Source organism: Phodopus roborovskii, unplaced genomic scaffold, assembly GCF_943737965.1.
Source record: "Phodopus roborovskii unplaced genomic scaffold, PHOROB, whole genome shotgun sequence".
NCBI lineage: Eukaryota > Metazoa > Chordata > Mammalia > Rodentia > Cricetidae > Phodopus > Phodopus roborovskii.
Genome location: NW_026126470.1, coordinates 32,513,718 through 32,528,115, shown reverse-complemented (window position 1 = coordinate 32,528,115; position 14,398 = coordinate 32,513,718). Strand labels below are relative to the sequence as shown.

The 14,398-nt window shown below is 45.8% G+C and overlaps 1 protein-coding gene across 1 annotated transcript in view; it reads left to right on the top strand.

The window, feature by feature from the left end:
* Positions 1-1,105: 1,105 nt before the first annotated feature.
* Positions 1,106-14,398, top strand: part of Dscam (DS cell adhesion molecule) — a gene marked incomplete at its 5' end in the record, with an annotated part of 506,420 nt that continues 493,127 nt past the window's right edge. The window contains one exon of the mRNA XM_051191959.1: positions 1,106-1,547. Within this exon, the coding sequence (XP_051047916.1) occupies positions 1,106-1,547 (442 nt within the window). The remainder of the gene's footprint in view (positions 1,548-14,398) is intronic.

Here is a 14,398-nt window from a genome sequence, read left to right as displayed (position 1 = left end):
GGGGTTCTATGTGTGGCTGGAGGCGCAGCCTGAGTGGGCGGCAGCACGTGATCACCTACAGCTGCAGAGCAATGGCAGCCAGTGCACGTCAGGGCTCAGCTGACCCTTCCAAGCACACAGGGCCTGGCCATCTTGTGCCCAGCCCTGGTAAAGCACCATTTTATTTCTGCCTTGACATTTGCTTTTGCTGGGTTATTCTATGAGCCATCTTAGGGGTGCCTGATCTGGGAAGGCACATGCAGTCCAGGCGGAAGATGCCTGATGACTGGGAAACGGTCTCCATTTGATGAAAAGGTCCCTTCTCACCTTCCCTCAAAGCATTCCCAGTCCACAGCCCTGCCTGTGTGTGTATTCAATCTTAGACCTTAAATTGGGGCACATTCTGACCCTGTAGGTCATTATTTTGTAAAATGCTGGATATGGACAAGTGTTCTTTCAAGAGCTTTTATTGAATGATATCAAGACTTCAGAATCATTTTTCAGGCCCTTTAGGTCACTGTCTACTGTCTGCATAGTGCCAAGAAAGGGGTTGCATGTTGGGGCTCACACACAGTACCAGCTATTTTAATCAGTTTTTATGCATCACTCAGAGATCAAAATTAGAATCGCTCCTGTTTGTATCCTAGTATGTATTCAAGATAATTAAAAATCAGCCAGTGAAGTCAGAGAGCTCTTCCCAGGAGCTGTGAGGGTTGGGAGGCAGCATTTCCCTCTAGGCAGATGGACTAGACTTTTCAGAGAGTCAATACGGACTCCGAATCCTGCTGCACATCACATCAAAACTGCCAAGGCCTCGCGGTCACCTCTGCCTAGCTGGCACCCTTCCGGAGTGGTCAGCCCCCGGCCGCATCTCATTAGCAACCTCTAAGAACGAGCTGCACAAGATGGGCTGTGTGGGGACGAGTCTCTGAGCCTCTGAGCCCTGGGTCCCGCCGACTGCGTGATCCGCCACACTCCTCTGCTGCTGCTTTAAGACTGCAGAGCGCCCCAGCGGCCAGAGCAGGGGAGGGGTCCCCGCTCGCCTCCGCGCGCGGCCCGCCGGGCTCAGGCAGGGAAGGGCAGCACAGGGGACCCGGCGCCCGAGGCCGCCGCAGCAGGATGAGCCTGGCCGCGCGCCTGCTGCCTGGCTGCGGAGGGTGAGGCCGGCGCCCCGGAGGCCGCCGCCTGGCCGCGCTGCGCATCGGGGGGCGCCCGGCATGAGCTCGCGCCTGGGGCTGCGGCTGTGCGCCCGCGCCTGGCTGCCCGGGGCCCGTTGAGCCGAGCCGAGCGCACGGCGCACCTGGGCTGTGTCCGTGGCGCAGGGCGCGGCGCCCGGGAGCAGGTGTGCGGGGGCGCAGCGTGCGGGGAGCGCGGCCGGGCGGCTGGGCGGCCCCTGGGCAGGTGGCGGGCGGCGAGCGGAGCCGGGCCGGGCGCGGCGGAGCGCAGCGCAGCGCGGGGGGCGAGGCCGGCGCGTGGCTCGCTCGCTGGCTCGCTGGCTCGCGGGAGGCCGGGCAGCAGCAGGGGCATGTGGATACTGGCTCTCTCCTTGTTCCAGAGCTTCGCGAATGGTGAGCCTTGCGGTCTGAGCTGATTCTTGTCTGGGAAGGGGCCCCGGGGGTGGGTGCGGTGTCGGGGGCTAGATGCATGGGTGAAGTCTTCCCCTCTTTCCTTCCCTATCCGGGTTGGAATGTTCATGCATGCGTTTATTTATTTATTTTTTAAAAATATATTTGCATTGCTTTGGAGAGGTTAGTCGGTACTGAGACGAGGCCCGGGAGGCATTGCTCTGCAATCTCGCTGGAAGCAGCTTACCTAGCTAGCTAGCCAAGTGCCAGTTCAGAGCCCAACTCCAGAGCTAGACAGCTACCTCATCAGAGTCAGTCAGGTTTGGGGGAATGAAGAAGAGAGGGGACGATCGCCACTTTGAATATCACAACCAGAAAAAGGACATGGCCTTAGGAGCACAGGCAGGTGCGGGGATCAATTAAGACAGTAGCCTCCAGGTTCTGCATTCTTGAGCCTTACAGCTTCTGCTTTAAGTCTGCTACAGTTCATCCTTGAAGGCAGTGGGAAAGATGCATCTCCCCGCATCCCCCTCATCCCCTGGACACTACATGTTCCTCGCAGTAGTGTATGTAAAAATATGCACTGCTAAGCATTACATCATCTGTAGTGTTGACAATTTTTTAAAAATCACCTGTATACTTGTAAGAAAAAGTGAAAATTGGTGAATGTTGTACATGGGTTTCCCCTCTCCTGTTCAGCTGAGTATTGCTTATTGAGATGCTTTCTTCCTGGTATTTAGAAAGCTATTACTCTTGATAGAGTCAGACCCAATTAGTAAGTATATATGTGTGTGTACCTTAGGCTGCCTGTCACACAGAGCATAAATATGAACTTACATGTATGAATGGCTTTCTCTCATGTTGGAGAGAGAGAGGGAATTGTCACCATAATTTGGTATCGCCTGGAAGCATCCTGGCTTCAATCCCCATTTCAAATTTTGGAACAACATCTGCATAAAACGTCTAACCTGCTGACAGTTAAAATTAAACCATTATACCCATGGGATTGGGGTGTATATGAATATGACAGAATGAGAATGAGTATCTCTGGGCCTTACAAGAAAACAGGAGGAGAGTCCAAGGAGAGGCTGTAGGATTTCTCTGGAAGATACCCTAGGGAAGCTGCAAGCACTGGCTGCATTTTCTTTTGCAGACCTTGGTAGTACTTAGAGAGCAGCCAACCCATAGCCAAAGGAAGGACATGATGCTTCCCAGGTTTGAAAAAAAAAAATGATGACTAAGAAAAGATGGAGCTGAATGAAGAAGGTACCCCTCAATTCACATAAAAATGGCACTTTGGTCTTTATTATAACCAAAAGCAAAGTGACAGGGGCTTTCATCTTGAGATTTCCTCCCATGGTAGAAAAATTAGAACAAGTTCTGACAAGATACCCTCCATTCCCAGAGGGCACTATACCTGTCCTGCCTCCTCCAGGGAATTTACCTTGGGGGAGAGATGTGCTTCTGAATATGCAGTCAAGTCTGGAGAGCAGTCCTTGCTGCTTGCTGCTTTAGTGGGAAAGCATAGCAAGGGCCCAGATGTTTGCAGATGTGTTCCAAAGCCAACAAGCCTTAATGGCTTGTCTCCCCTGTCAGTGTGACATATCTGCATTTCTTGCAAAGGCCTAGACTATTGCATAAAGGGAGATTTCCACTCTGGGGAGAAATAGGTGATTCTGGATGGTGAGCCAGGCCGTTCCGGTTGCCAGCCAGCTGGTATCTATTTTTCAGTGATATATATATATATATATATATATATATATATATATATATATATAGGTAAAGAAGAAATTTATGATAGTCTCTGATACATAGAAGCTATAAATGTCTGTGATTTTTTAAGTCAGCATTTCATAACTAAAAAAATACTATATAAAGAATTCTATGCAGTGTTCAAATTGAGTGAAATCTACCATATGGAAAGTATATGCATAGATTGCTCACGTGCACCTGGGTAGAGTCGTGCAAGAATTATTTGCAAGACTTTTAACATCTGTTGTGAGAATTGGTTATTGTTGCAGTAAAATGCACAGGCAAGTTGCTCTGACCCCATCAGCTGAAGGCCAGGGAGCTGCCTTATGTAAAAAAAAATGGCCCTTCCTTTATATGAACAAGCGTAAGAGAAAGGTCTGACTCTGGAGATTTGGGCTTTTACATTTTGGGGGGGGGGTTCCAGAGATGATGTTCAAGATGCACTATGCAAAATATTATAAAATATGTTTGTGTCAGAATAAGAGCCTGGTTTAGAATGCTGCCTTTGGTAAGACCATATTTTAAAAATATGAAACTAAATGCTATCTGAAGGACAGTCTTTTTTTTTTTTTTTTTTTTTTTTTTTTTGATTAGCAACTGCAATATTTTGGCCTGTCTTCATTTTGAAAAATTTCCAAACTGAATATTGCTATATTGCTAGGCCCCAAACACTAAAATGACCATTACAGTATTACAGTCATTTCCCCTTTTCATTTGTAAAAGATTATGCAAATGGATATTTGGAGGAGGGTATAAGAAGCAGGACTAGCTACGCTCAGCTCAACAGATATCCTGCCTTCATATAAACAGTAGAAAGCTTGTAATGGGGAGGGGGGGGTGCACGTTCATTTCTTAATTAAAGCATTGTCGCTGGACAGGCTGCAGAGAGTATTTGTTGCAAAGACAGCAAGCAAAGAGACCAGTCCCTGCATAGGTTAAGAGCTTGTAAGCGACCTCACCTGAGAAGATGCAGGGAGCCTGTGAGGTGGTCAGTGTGCTGTCCGACAGCCTGGGAATACTCACAGCACAGACATAACGCTGTTGCATGTACACTCAGAAGAACACGCAGCGGAGGCATCGTTTCTCTGTGCATGGTCTCTTGATTTTAACCCCAGTGAGAGCAGAGGTGGGGGTAGCGCTCGGTTTATAGAGATGGCGTTATTGCTGCAGCCTGGCATCTGGTTTTACACACATGCACTCTTCACATTGACTTCTCTTTCGGCCATGAGGTTTCGAGCTTCACTGCATTGTGCTCTCAGGCACCCTAAGCCTAGTTAGCTATGAGAGAGAGAGAGAGAGAGAGAGAGAGAGAGAGAGAGAGAGAGAGAGAGGAGTGACGGTGCTGAGTGGCTCAAGGACAAGCCGGGTGTGAAGCACCTTCGGGACTCTGCAGATCACGAGGCAGGGCATTATAGACCTGATACCTGGCATTTTATTCAACCCCAGAAGTAGGCCTTTGAAAGTCCTGGTGTATCGTGAAGGCTTCCAAGGTAATATTTACAAATTTATTTATCCCCCATATTTATAGATGGGAGTGAGATTATTTCTCATATTCAAGAGTTCATCTAAAATTGCTAGGCCTTCACACATAAGCTGCATGCCCCTACAAGATGCCCTCTGTAGGAAAACAAAATGCCAGGCAGACCTTTAATAAATGCCAGCCAATCTGCTTCCTCTCCTTGACTGTCATCCTTGCCACTTGGGTGTCACCAAGGGTCCCCTGCTGCCTGGGAGAATCAGAAAATCACAGGGCATACCCTGCACCATATATCATACTGCTGGGGAATGTAATTTTGACTAAAAATACAAAAACAAAAACCCCTGCCCATTTAAGTCCCCGAGGCCTGAATCTCCACACGGCTAAGGAAATATTTTATTGTCGATGTGTATGGAATAAACAAGGAAGGTGGCTAAGGCTGAACAGGAGTCAGCTTGGCACCATAGAAACTTGATGTAAAGGGGGAGGCTATGAGCACTGTGGGAAATGGGAATGCATGTTTTTTGTTTTTCTGTGTTTAAATAAAGCAACAGCTTCCCCCCACTTCTTGTACTTATAAAACCTCGATTATCAATGTTAAGCATAGCTAGGATGGTAATAGTAGGACATGGGGTATGTTTTTAGAATGAGCATCCCTATTCTCCTGGCTAGGAAAGGTTCACCTAAGCTAGGTAGGTGCCCTAGGGCTGCCTATGCACACAGTGGGCATTTTCTTGGTCATGGCACCCAGGTGCATGCTGGGCCTAGGTGGCAGCCACTGTCAGCTTGGGAGACACAGAGCTGCTGCTCCCTGCATGTCAATTGTGTCCCCGCCGTAGGACACTAGTGGGCGGCAAACCACGCCAGACTCTTTGCAGCAAGCTCTCGATGGAGCAGGCAAACCTCCGCCTCCGAGGATGCTCCATACACTTGTCTAGGGCTTTCCTAAGAAGCCGCCTCTCCAGTGTCCCTCAAGTTCATTTCCCCAGACTCCGTGGCTCAGGAGGTGGAGGTTTACACACAGGGATCATGTTCAGGGTTTGGCAATTCAGGAAAGATCTGCAGGCTTTGTTTTCATCCGTGCAAAGAAGGACACAGCTTGGAGCAATATCTCTAATCTAAGAAGATTCACAGAAGGAAGGGAGGTATCGGCAGTGGGCGGTCCAGAGTCCACAAGGTCCCCCCTTGCATACAGGAGAGGGAGCCCGGGGGGGGTGGTGGCGTGTGCATCTTGGAGGGTGGGCAGCTCCTTGCCCGATTGGCTGACCTTCCAATGTCATTCCAGGACCGCGGGGTTTCTCCTCTGCTGCTGGTGATAGGGGTGATGCTGGCATGCTGCTTGTCCATAGCCCGTCAATCTCCTGCAGCTGTGGCTGAAAGCTCGGGGGGGGGCCTGGAGCTGCACCCCCCCCACCCCCATGGCAGCAAATTGGACAGCATCCGTTCCTCTGTACCAATCCTTAACTCTTCATGTTCCAAGGATCTGGGTGCAGAAATCCTCAGTTCACCTCTGATTGCCCCCCACCCTCACCTCCAACCCCACCCCCACCCCAACCCTTAATGTTTTGAAAACACAAGCTAATTCAAAGTTGCGTTTCCTTTGCTAAATGCCCCGAGAGAATGGAAGATCCTGGCAGCTCCGTGGTGTATACTTGCTGCTATGAATTCTGAAGGGGAGCACCCCAGTGCCTTCTGCAGACTGCAAGCTCTCCACCTGGGCTGCAGGAAGAACGCTAATGGGAAGGACAGATCTCTGATGCTGGTTCAGAGGTCACACACGAAGATGCTTCTGTCCAGATGCTCAAAGGTCTGGGTTCAGCCTCCATCATCCTTCCCAAAGCCTTGGCTTCCTCTCTGATGGCTTCAGGGAAGCCCTATAAATTGCCAATTTGGGGCTCACTTCAGAAGCGACCAACAGGCTGAGATGTTCACTGTGCCCAAGTGTGTCCTTTGCACAGAGTAAAGTGAGACATAGCTTTCCTCTCTCTCTCTCTCTCTCTCTGTCTCTTTCTCTCTCCTAACCTTTCCTCTTGATCCATTCTAGCTTGGCCCACATCCTAGGTTCTTCACCCAGAGTTTGCTCTCTTGCCTTCAGCCTCTGCTTCAGCTGTATGAGAAGGGTGGGTGAGTCTCTGGCAGCTTCCCTCATCCTGCCTCTGCCTTCTGACAGGCAGCTGGCCAGTGGAGGGAGAAGCATTTGTGCTCTACAAATGACTCTGGGGCTGCCTGCTGTCTCACAAAAGTGACTCACATGTGGAAGTGGTTGGGCTTCCTCTTGGTGACACAGCCTGCTCCGATATCCCCAGGTGCCCTTCTTGGAATGCAGTGGGGCTGGTGTCCCAGCCAGTGATTTCATCTAAGCATGGGAACCCTTGTTCTCAAGCGACAAGATTTGGGTACTTGTTTGTCCATTCTGGATTCTAGCTAGAAACAGCAACCTGACACTGAAGCTACCCACCAGTTCCTGATAATAATAATAATAATAATAATAATAATAATAATAATAATAAAGCCCTGAAGGTTTTTAAGCCTCAATCATGTCTACAAAAATCACACCACTACTATTTCCTTAAGTCTCAGATGGCTACAGGTCTCTTGTCAATATCTTATTTTGCAGCAGAGTTTAATATAAAGTTGGTATCTCATCAGAGATTGTATTTTAATCACTGTTAAAATCCCAGTGTTATAAATAAGGATCTAATGTTATAAAGCTTACAGCCAACTTCTTTTGATTTTTAGAGCTCAGCATTTACTCTGTGTTGATCAACATGGATGATTAACTCTCTTAGATTATGCAAATATATAAATATTAAAACCACTTAATAATTGAGAAGGGGTGGATGCAACTTAATAGGTATATGACGAGATAAAAGGGAAGAGGAGATTCAGGAAGATGGAGTGACAGGGATTGATGAATCCTGCCTATAGCCCTATTTAAGGTATGGATATATTTTTTTTTTCTTCAGGAGCCAGTGAGTACGACTTAAGAGTGAGCAAGCAGTCTTATTTATAGAAGTCCAGTTTGAAATGCAGGAGGCAAAGAACCTGAAAGGAAGGAAGAGAAACTGTGAGACTGCTAGGAGTTGCCTCCACTCTAGACGTGGGCTCCCCCCCCCCCCCACGCTCCTGGTACTGTACCACACTTTATCCTAGAGACAACGCAAATCACCCTGGTGGAAATAGTGAGACATTGTTCCCGACTCTACAGAATGTTCTGGACGTGCAATCTCAGCGTTAAGTCCTTCCTCAGCTTGGGAAGAGACTCTTGTGAGTCAGAACAGGAGCTCAGAGGCTCAGGGAGGACATCTTCTCTGTGGTACTGCCACTAATATTTATTCCGCAATAAGCATGCCCCCCCCCCAGGGACTCCGTAGCAGAACGCCAGAGGGATGGAATCAGCATACACTTCCAGAGAATAGCAATGAGAGAGCGAGAGAGAGTGAGAGAGAGAGAGAGAGAGAGAGAGAGAGAGAGAGAGAGAGAGAGAGAGAGAAGGGCTTACATTGAGGATCTCATGATTGCCACAGGGTCCACCCTGCTCACCTGTTATTAAATTCTGGAGATTTAGATTGGCACACACATACTTCTAACTGGTCAGACCTGATGGGGGCAGGAGATACAGCCAACGGCTGTGTGATTGACATGAATGTTACTGAACAAAGGTTTTATCTCTTAGATACAACCGTCTTCCTTTTATTTTATATTCCATGTATCATGACAGCATGGTCATTTTCTCTTCTGTGCCTGGCTTATTTCACTTAGCAGAGTGTCTTCCAAGTCCCTTAGGTATGTCCAAATTAAAATGTATTTGTTTTAAAAACAAAAAAACTTGGGGTTAGGTAGGTGGCTGCCAATAAAACCCTCACCTTGCAAGCGTGAGGACCCGAGTTTACCCCCAAACCCATGAAAATGCTTGGTGCAGAGATGCATGCTTGTAATTCTAGTGCCTGGGAGGTAGAGATAGGAAGGTTGCTGAAGTTTGCTGGCCAGAGCATTTGCCTTATTTGGTGAGCTCCATGTTCAAAGGAGGTAGATTCATTCTCAAGGATGATGTCTAAGGTTGTCTTCTGGCCTTCACACATTCACACATCCACACAGCCGTATCCATCCATACACACACATGCCCGTGCATGCATGCATGTGTGCACAGGTGCAGGTGGAGATGAGGGGGGGGCACTGCCCATCTCTGTACAGATCCTATTTCTCTTGCAGTATTGTGGAGACTGCACGTTAAGTAAACATATTTCTCCTGAGGAAACTCCACATTGGTTTCTTCTCTCCACAGCCACCCTGCTGTGGTGTGAGTTGATCTGGGATTCCCCTAGGATGCTGAGAACCCCAAGTCCCAGGCTTCTTAATTACACTGTGTATTTCCTAATATTGGCTGCAGAGCAGTTTTTAATAAGTGATGTGCAGAGGCTGGGGGAACAAATAACAATGCAACATTATATGACTTGTGAGAATTCAGGAAGGAACTAGAGACCCAGCAACTGGCAACGGTGGCAAAGTGGGCTGCCGTGTAACACTCAGAAGACGCTATAGCTACCATCCTCCTCCTTATCTTATCTCTTACTGGGTCTTATTGCTTACTGGGTCCACTCCTGTAAGTGGCGGTCACTTAATGTGTCTATTTCTTTGGCTAATGAAAAGTAAATGCCTAAGTTGGGGATACTGGATAGTTTCCATTGTCAACCTGACAGAATCTAGAACAATGCAGAAGAGAAGCCTTGTTGGGGATTGTGTAGATCATGTTGGCCCGTGGGCATATCCATGGGAGATTGTCCTGGTTGTGTTAATGTGGGGACTCTGAGTCCTGTGCAAACACTACCATTCCCATATTTGGGTCTTGGACTGAGAGTTGAGAGCCAAGCAGTAAGCACATGTGGCCTTGTTACTCTGGACTGTGGATGTGGGTAGTTGCCTGGTGTCCCTGCCATGAACTCTCTGCAATGACACACTTGTAAGCTGAATGAACACCTCCTCTCTAAACAGATTTATTTTTGTTTTATGCATATGAGTATTTGCCCGAATGTATGCATCATGCTATGATGGGAGATGTCATTCTGTAAATATGTTTCTCTTATTGGTTAATGAATTAAGCCCTGTTGGCCAATAGGAAAGCAAGATAGGCGGGATGAGGAGACAAGGAAGTTTCGGGGAGAGGTAGGAGAAGATTCAAAATGTAGGATGGAGAGAGAACAACTCTGGACCCTCTCTTCCGTAAGATAAGACCACATGGAAATACTTAGATTGATAGAAATGGGTTAATATTTAAGGCAGAGCTAGCCAATAAAAACTATTAGTAACAGGCCAACAGCTTTATATCTAATACAGGGCCTCTGTGTGTTATTTAGGGCTGGCAAGGCTCTGGGACCAGGTGGGTGGAAAAACTTCTTGTAACAATGCTATATACATATCCAGTATCCATGCAAACCAGAAATTGATGGTCAGGTTTCCTGCAAATGGAGTTGTCAATAGTTGTGAACTGCCTTGTGGGTTCTAGGAACTAAAGCTGGTCCTCTATAAGAGCAGCCAGAGCTGTTAACTACTGAGTCATCTCTCCAGCCCTAACCCTTTCTCTCTTAGGGTTGCTGTTGTAAGGGTATTTATTTATAGGAAGTGAAGCCAGGGTGTCATCGCCAGTTCCAGCAAGGGAAGTCATTCATCTATGTCTTTGCCTAGTGAAAGAAAAGTAGAGAAGACACAAAGTGCTTTCAAAGGGCTGGAACTCTCTCTCTACAAGGTAGTTAAATTGACAGTCTGTCTGGTGCCTTGCCAGGACAGCAGACTTTGAGGAATATGGGAAATTACATGAGTGCATGTATGTTAGGACTTATAAAAACCAGTATTTTCCAACTCTGCTCCATACTGTTTAGAATATGTTTGATTGGAAATTCATGGAATAATCTGGGGAGAAAAATATCGAGCCAGAGGTGATCTTGGTATTGGTTTTAGGTACTTAGCTTTGCTCAGGGATTAGTTCATTTGTTAGTTGCTCTGGGATCTCACAGCAGAGCTGCGACCTCATTGGTATCACAGCCACAAGAAATCCCACATCCTTCCCTTCTATGCCAGCCAAACATCTCTGTCCTTCCCTCCCCAAGGGGTGATGGGTTAGGCTAGAATGTTCTATAGGTTTCAGTGGTGTAAGATTCTCAGAGACAGCGGAAGTAGAGGTTAAGAGGAATAACATGGTGATGGCGGAAGAGGCTAATGCATTAGGTCCATAGCTGCAAACCCTGTTGCCATTGCCAGGAGCTGGGAGCTCGAGGCGGTCTGTATATTGGAATGATCCCTCAGCATTTCTGCTTTTGCTTAGTGCTTTGTCATTTTTCTTCATCTCTCCCTCTGGGGCATCTCAAGTTACAGATGATATAGTTTCATATATAGTGGTCAAGTTCCTTCCCTAGAAAGTATGATTCTGTCATCTAGGGAATTTATGCCTTTGGATGTTTTGATCTATGTTGCCCCACTGCACACCTTTGCAAAAATATCTACTAAGGGAGGGACTTCCTGGTCTCTATTATCTATTTTTAATCTATCCATTACCTATTATATATCTGTCAAGCTATCTATCATTCATCTTTATATCGTTGTCTGTCATCTAGCTTTTGCCTATTAATCATCTATCTATTATATATTTGCCTATTGTCTATCTGTTATCTGTCTTCTATATACCTATCATCTATTCATCTGTCATTTATTATTTTGTCAGTTTTTATCATTTATCTACCACCTATTATCTATCAATCAATCATCTTTCTACATGCCTATTTGTCATCTATCTATTCTTTTACAATCCATCTTTATATCTGTTATCTATCATCTCTGTAACTATTTACCATCTCTATCATCATCATCATCATTTATCATCTATTTATCTATCACCTATCTACCTATTCATCTATCTGCCATCTCTCCACCTGTTCTTTGTTATTGATTTATCAATCTCTTTGTTCTATTCCACTATTTATCCAGTATATTTGATGCTTTGCTTAATTGCAATCAGAGGCTTTGCTGATGGACTTGACCCTGCTGTATTCCTTCTCCTTTTATCAGCATCTGGAAGTCTAGCAGAGAAGCCCCCTTGGGGTCTAAAGAGAGCCACATTTCTCTAGGCAAAAGATTGGCAGTAGGAGATCCTTTAGGTTGCAATGTTGAACAAACCGGACTATGAGATGGATTGGGATGAGGCAGCTAGGGGAATGGATCTACTTATAGTTAGAGATGCTGATTCTAGGCTTCCCTGGGAACTTGCATATGCCTACATTCCAGTGTCTGTGCACAAGCTAATATCAAATCCAGATAGTAGGGACTTGGGATCATTTCTGCTATGGAGTTTTCTTGGTATCTTCTTATAAACGAGTGACCACATTAACTGTGTCTGCTGTCCAATGCATATACCATCCACTATATTGTCAGAAAAGAGATAACTCTTCTGTCACTCACTGTATACCTTTCCACACATGCAAATATTGAGGGCATTGATTAGTGGTGGAATTATCTTTTCCAAATACTGTGTTCTTGATTTTTTTTTCTAGAATAGATTAGAATATGTGCTGGTGAAAGGCCTAATCTAAGAACCCTTAAAAATGCCTTTTTTTTTGATTCTAAGGTATTATTTTAGATAACATTAAAAATAACCTTTCCTTTCCTTAAAAGAGTTTTATGTTCTAATCATTGGCCATTTTATTGTGAGTCACTGAGTCACTTCAGAGATGACCCTTCAGGGCAGCTGTTGTTAGCTGAAGCCTCAGAGAATGAACAAAAAAAGAAGAAGAAGAAAAAAAAGCTTTGCAGGCCAAAGAAGGCTTGTCATTTTTGCTTACTCATCACTGATAGTTGGGCCAAAGCCTGCTTCTTTGCAGCAATAGGCTCCTGAACCTCTGTGTCTTTAATTTTTTTTTTTTTTAAGAAAGAAGATTATGTTCAGGAGTCTAGAGCTCTGAGGGAATTCGTGGGAGATGATGCAAGTTTAAAATAGAACTGGGTCCTCTCTGATTGGGAACTTTGAAGCTTGCATACATTGTTCTCTTTGGAAGTTCCTAGTGGAGTGGGTCAGCCTTTCTCATCTCTCCTTCACAGAAAGGGCATAAGTGTTTCCATCACCAGCCTTCATAGCCCGCGAGGAACCCAGGAGTGACTGTAAATAGGGAAGCACTTTTTTAGATAGAATATAAAAATGAGACACAAATCTCCTCAACCCATGGAAAATGCCTCTTGTGTAGTTTACTGAGAATGGTTTTCGCTGGGGCTTCCAACACCTTTCAGTATACATGAATGTCCCTAGGACTCCAGGGCACTGGGGGTGTGTGACCCTGTGACACATCTGTTAGAGTAGAAGGCCTTTTGAAAGCTACAGAGGGGCTGCCTCCATTTGTAACCCATATTCTTTTCTTTTCTTTTCTTCTTCTTCTTTTTTTTTTTTTTAACTTCCTCTCTCCCTCCTTGGGTGTTGGGAGAAAATCATCAGCACTTCCTTGTACAAGGGTCAAGTGTAAGAAAATGGCATTGTTTCCTTGAGAGCCTGGAGGCTCCGTACTTGTCTAAATGCAGGGTGATCTGCTCTCCTCTCCTACAGGGAAGTTGGAGACATGGCTGTCTTTTCTCACTTGCCGGGGTTCTGCTTCAGTCTGAGAGCAACGTGTCACGACCCTTCAGCCTGTGCACTCCACTCAGATGCCCCCGTCTGCATGCAGGCAAGGGGAACTGGCATTGAATGATTTATTTTTTTCCTCAATACAGGGCATGGACATCACCGGTTATTACCGCACTTCGGAAAGAGCCGAGAGAGATATAACGTGGAATTCATAAAGCCGGTTAATGCTCATTCTGGGTTCTTTGGTTTGGGACAGGTGGTAACAAAAAAAACCCCACGACGCTCATTCTCACAGAACTGGTTATTTTAAGGGAAATATGCTCTTGACGTCCTCATTTTTAGTTTCCTCTGATGGCAGTTTTGCAGACACAGGGTTATTGGACAATGCTTGATTGTCACAGGTCTGGATGGAAACTGGAGGTTGGTACTTGACTGGAAGGGTAGAAACCAAGGATGCTGAGCCGCATCCCATGATATTCAGGATGGCCTTCAGAGCAAAGAATGATCTTGCCCAGATTATTATTATCACTGAGGCCCTGCACATTAACTTTGAGCCCTGCTACACATAACACAATTATTTAATGTGAAGCAGCATCTCATCTATCCCAGGTGGGAATTCACAGCATAGTTGAGGATGACTTTGAGCTCCTGGGCCTCCTACCATCACAACCTGAGGTATGTTCTCTATGCCTGGTTCATCTTTAGACCCCAGTTATATATTATGACTGTGAGTTCTAGAATGACCTTTGAAGGAGAAAGGGTGATATTCTCAATCAAATCTCAGTTATAATTTCTCAGCAACTGAAATCATAGCTCATGAGAGCTTGTATCCATTATCCACTGCTTGCCATTTTTTCATAATTAAAAAAAAAAAAAAAGAAAGCCAAATCCATGTTTCCTTTTACATCATTAAGGACAGGGATCCTGGAGGTAGACTGGGTTCTGCCAGACATTATTTTTTTCCTCAAGTGATTATGCTAATTTGTGTTTGATCAGATGATTAAATTACAATGTGATTAACCCTGT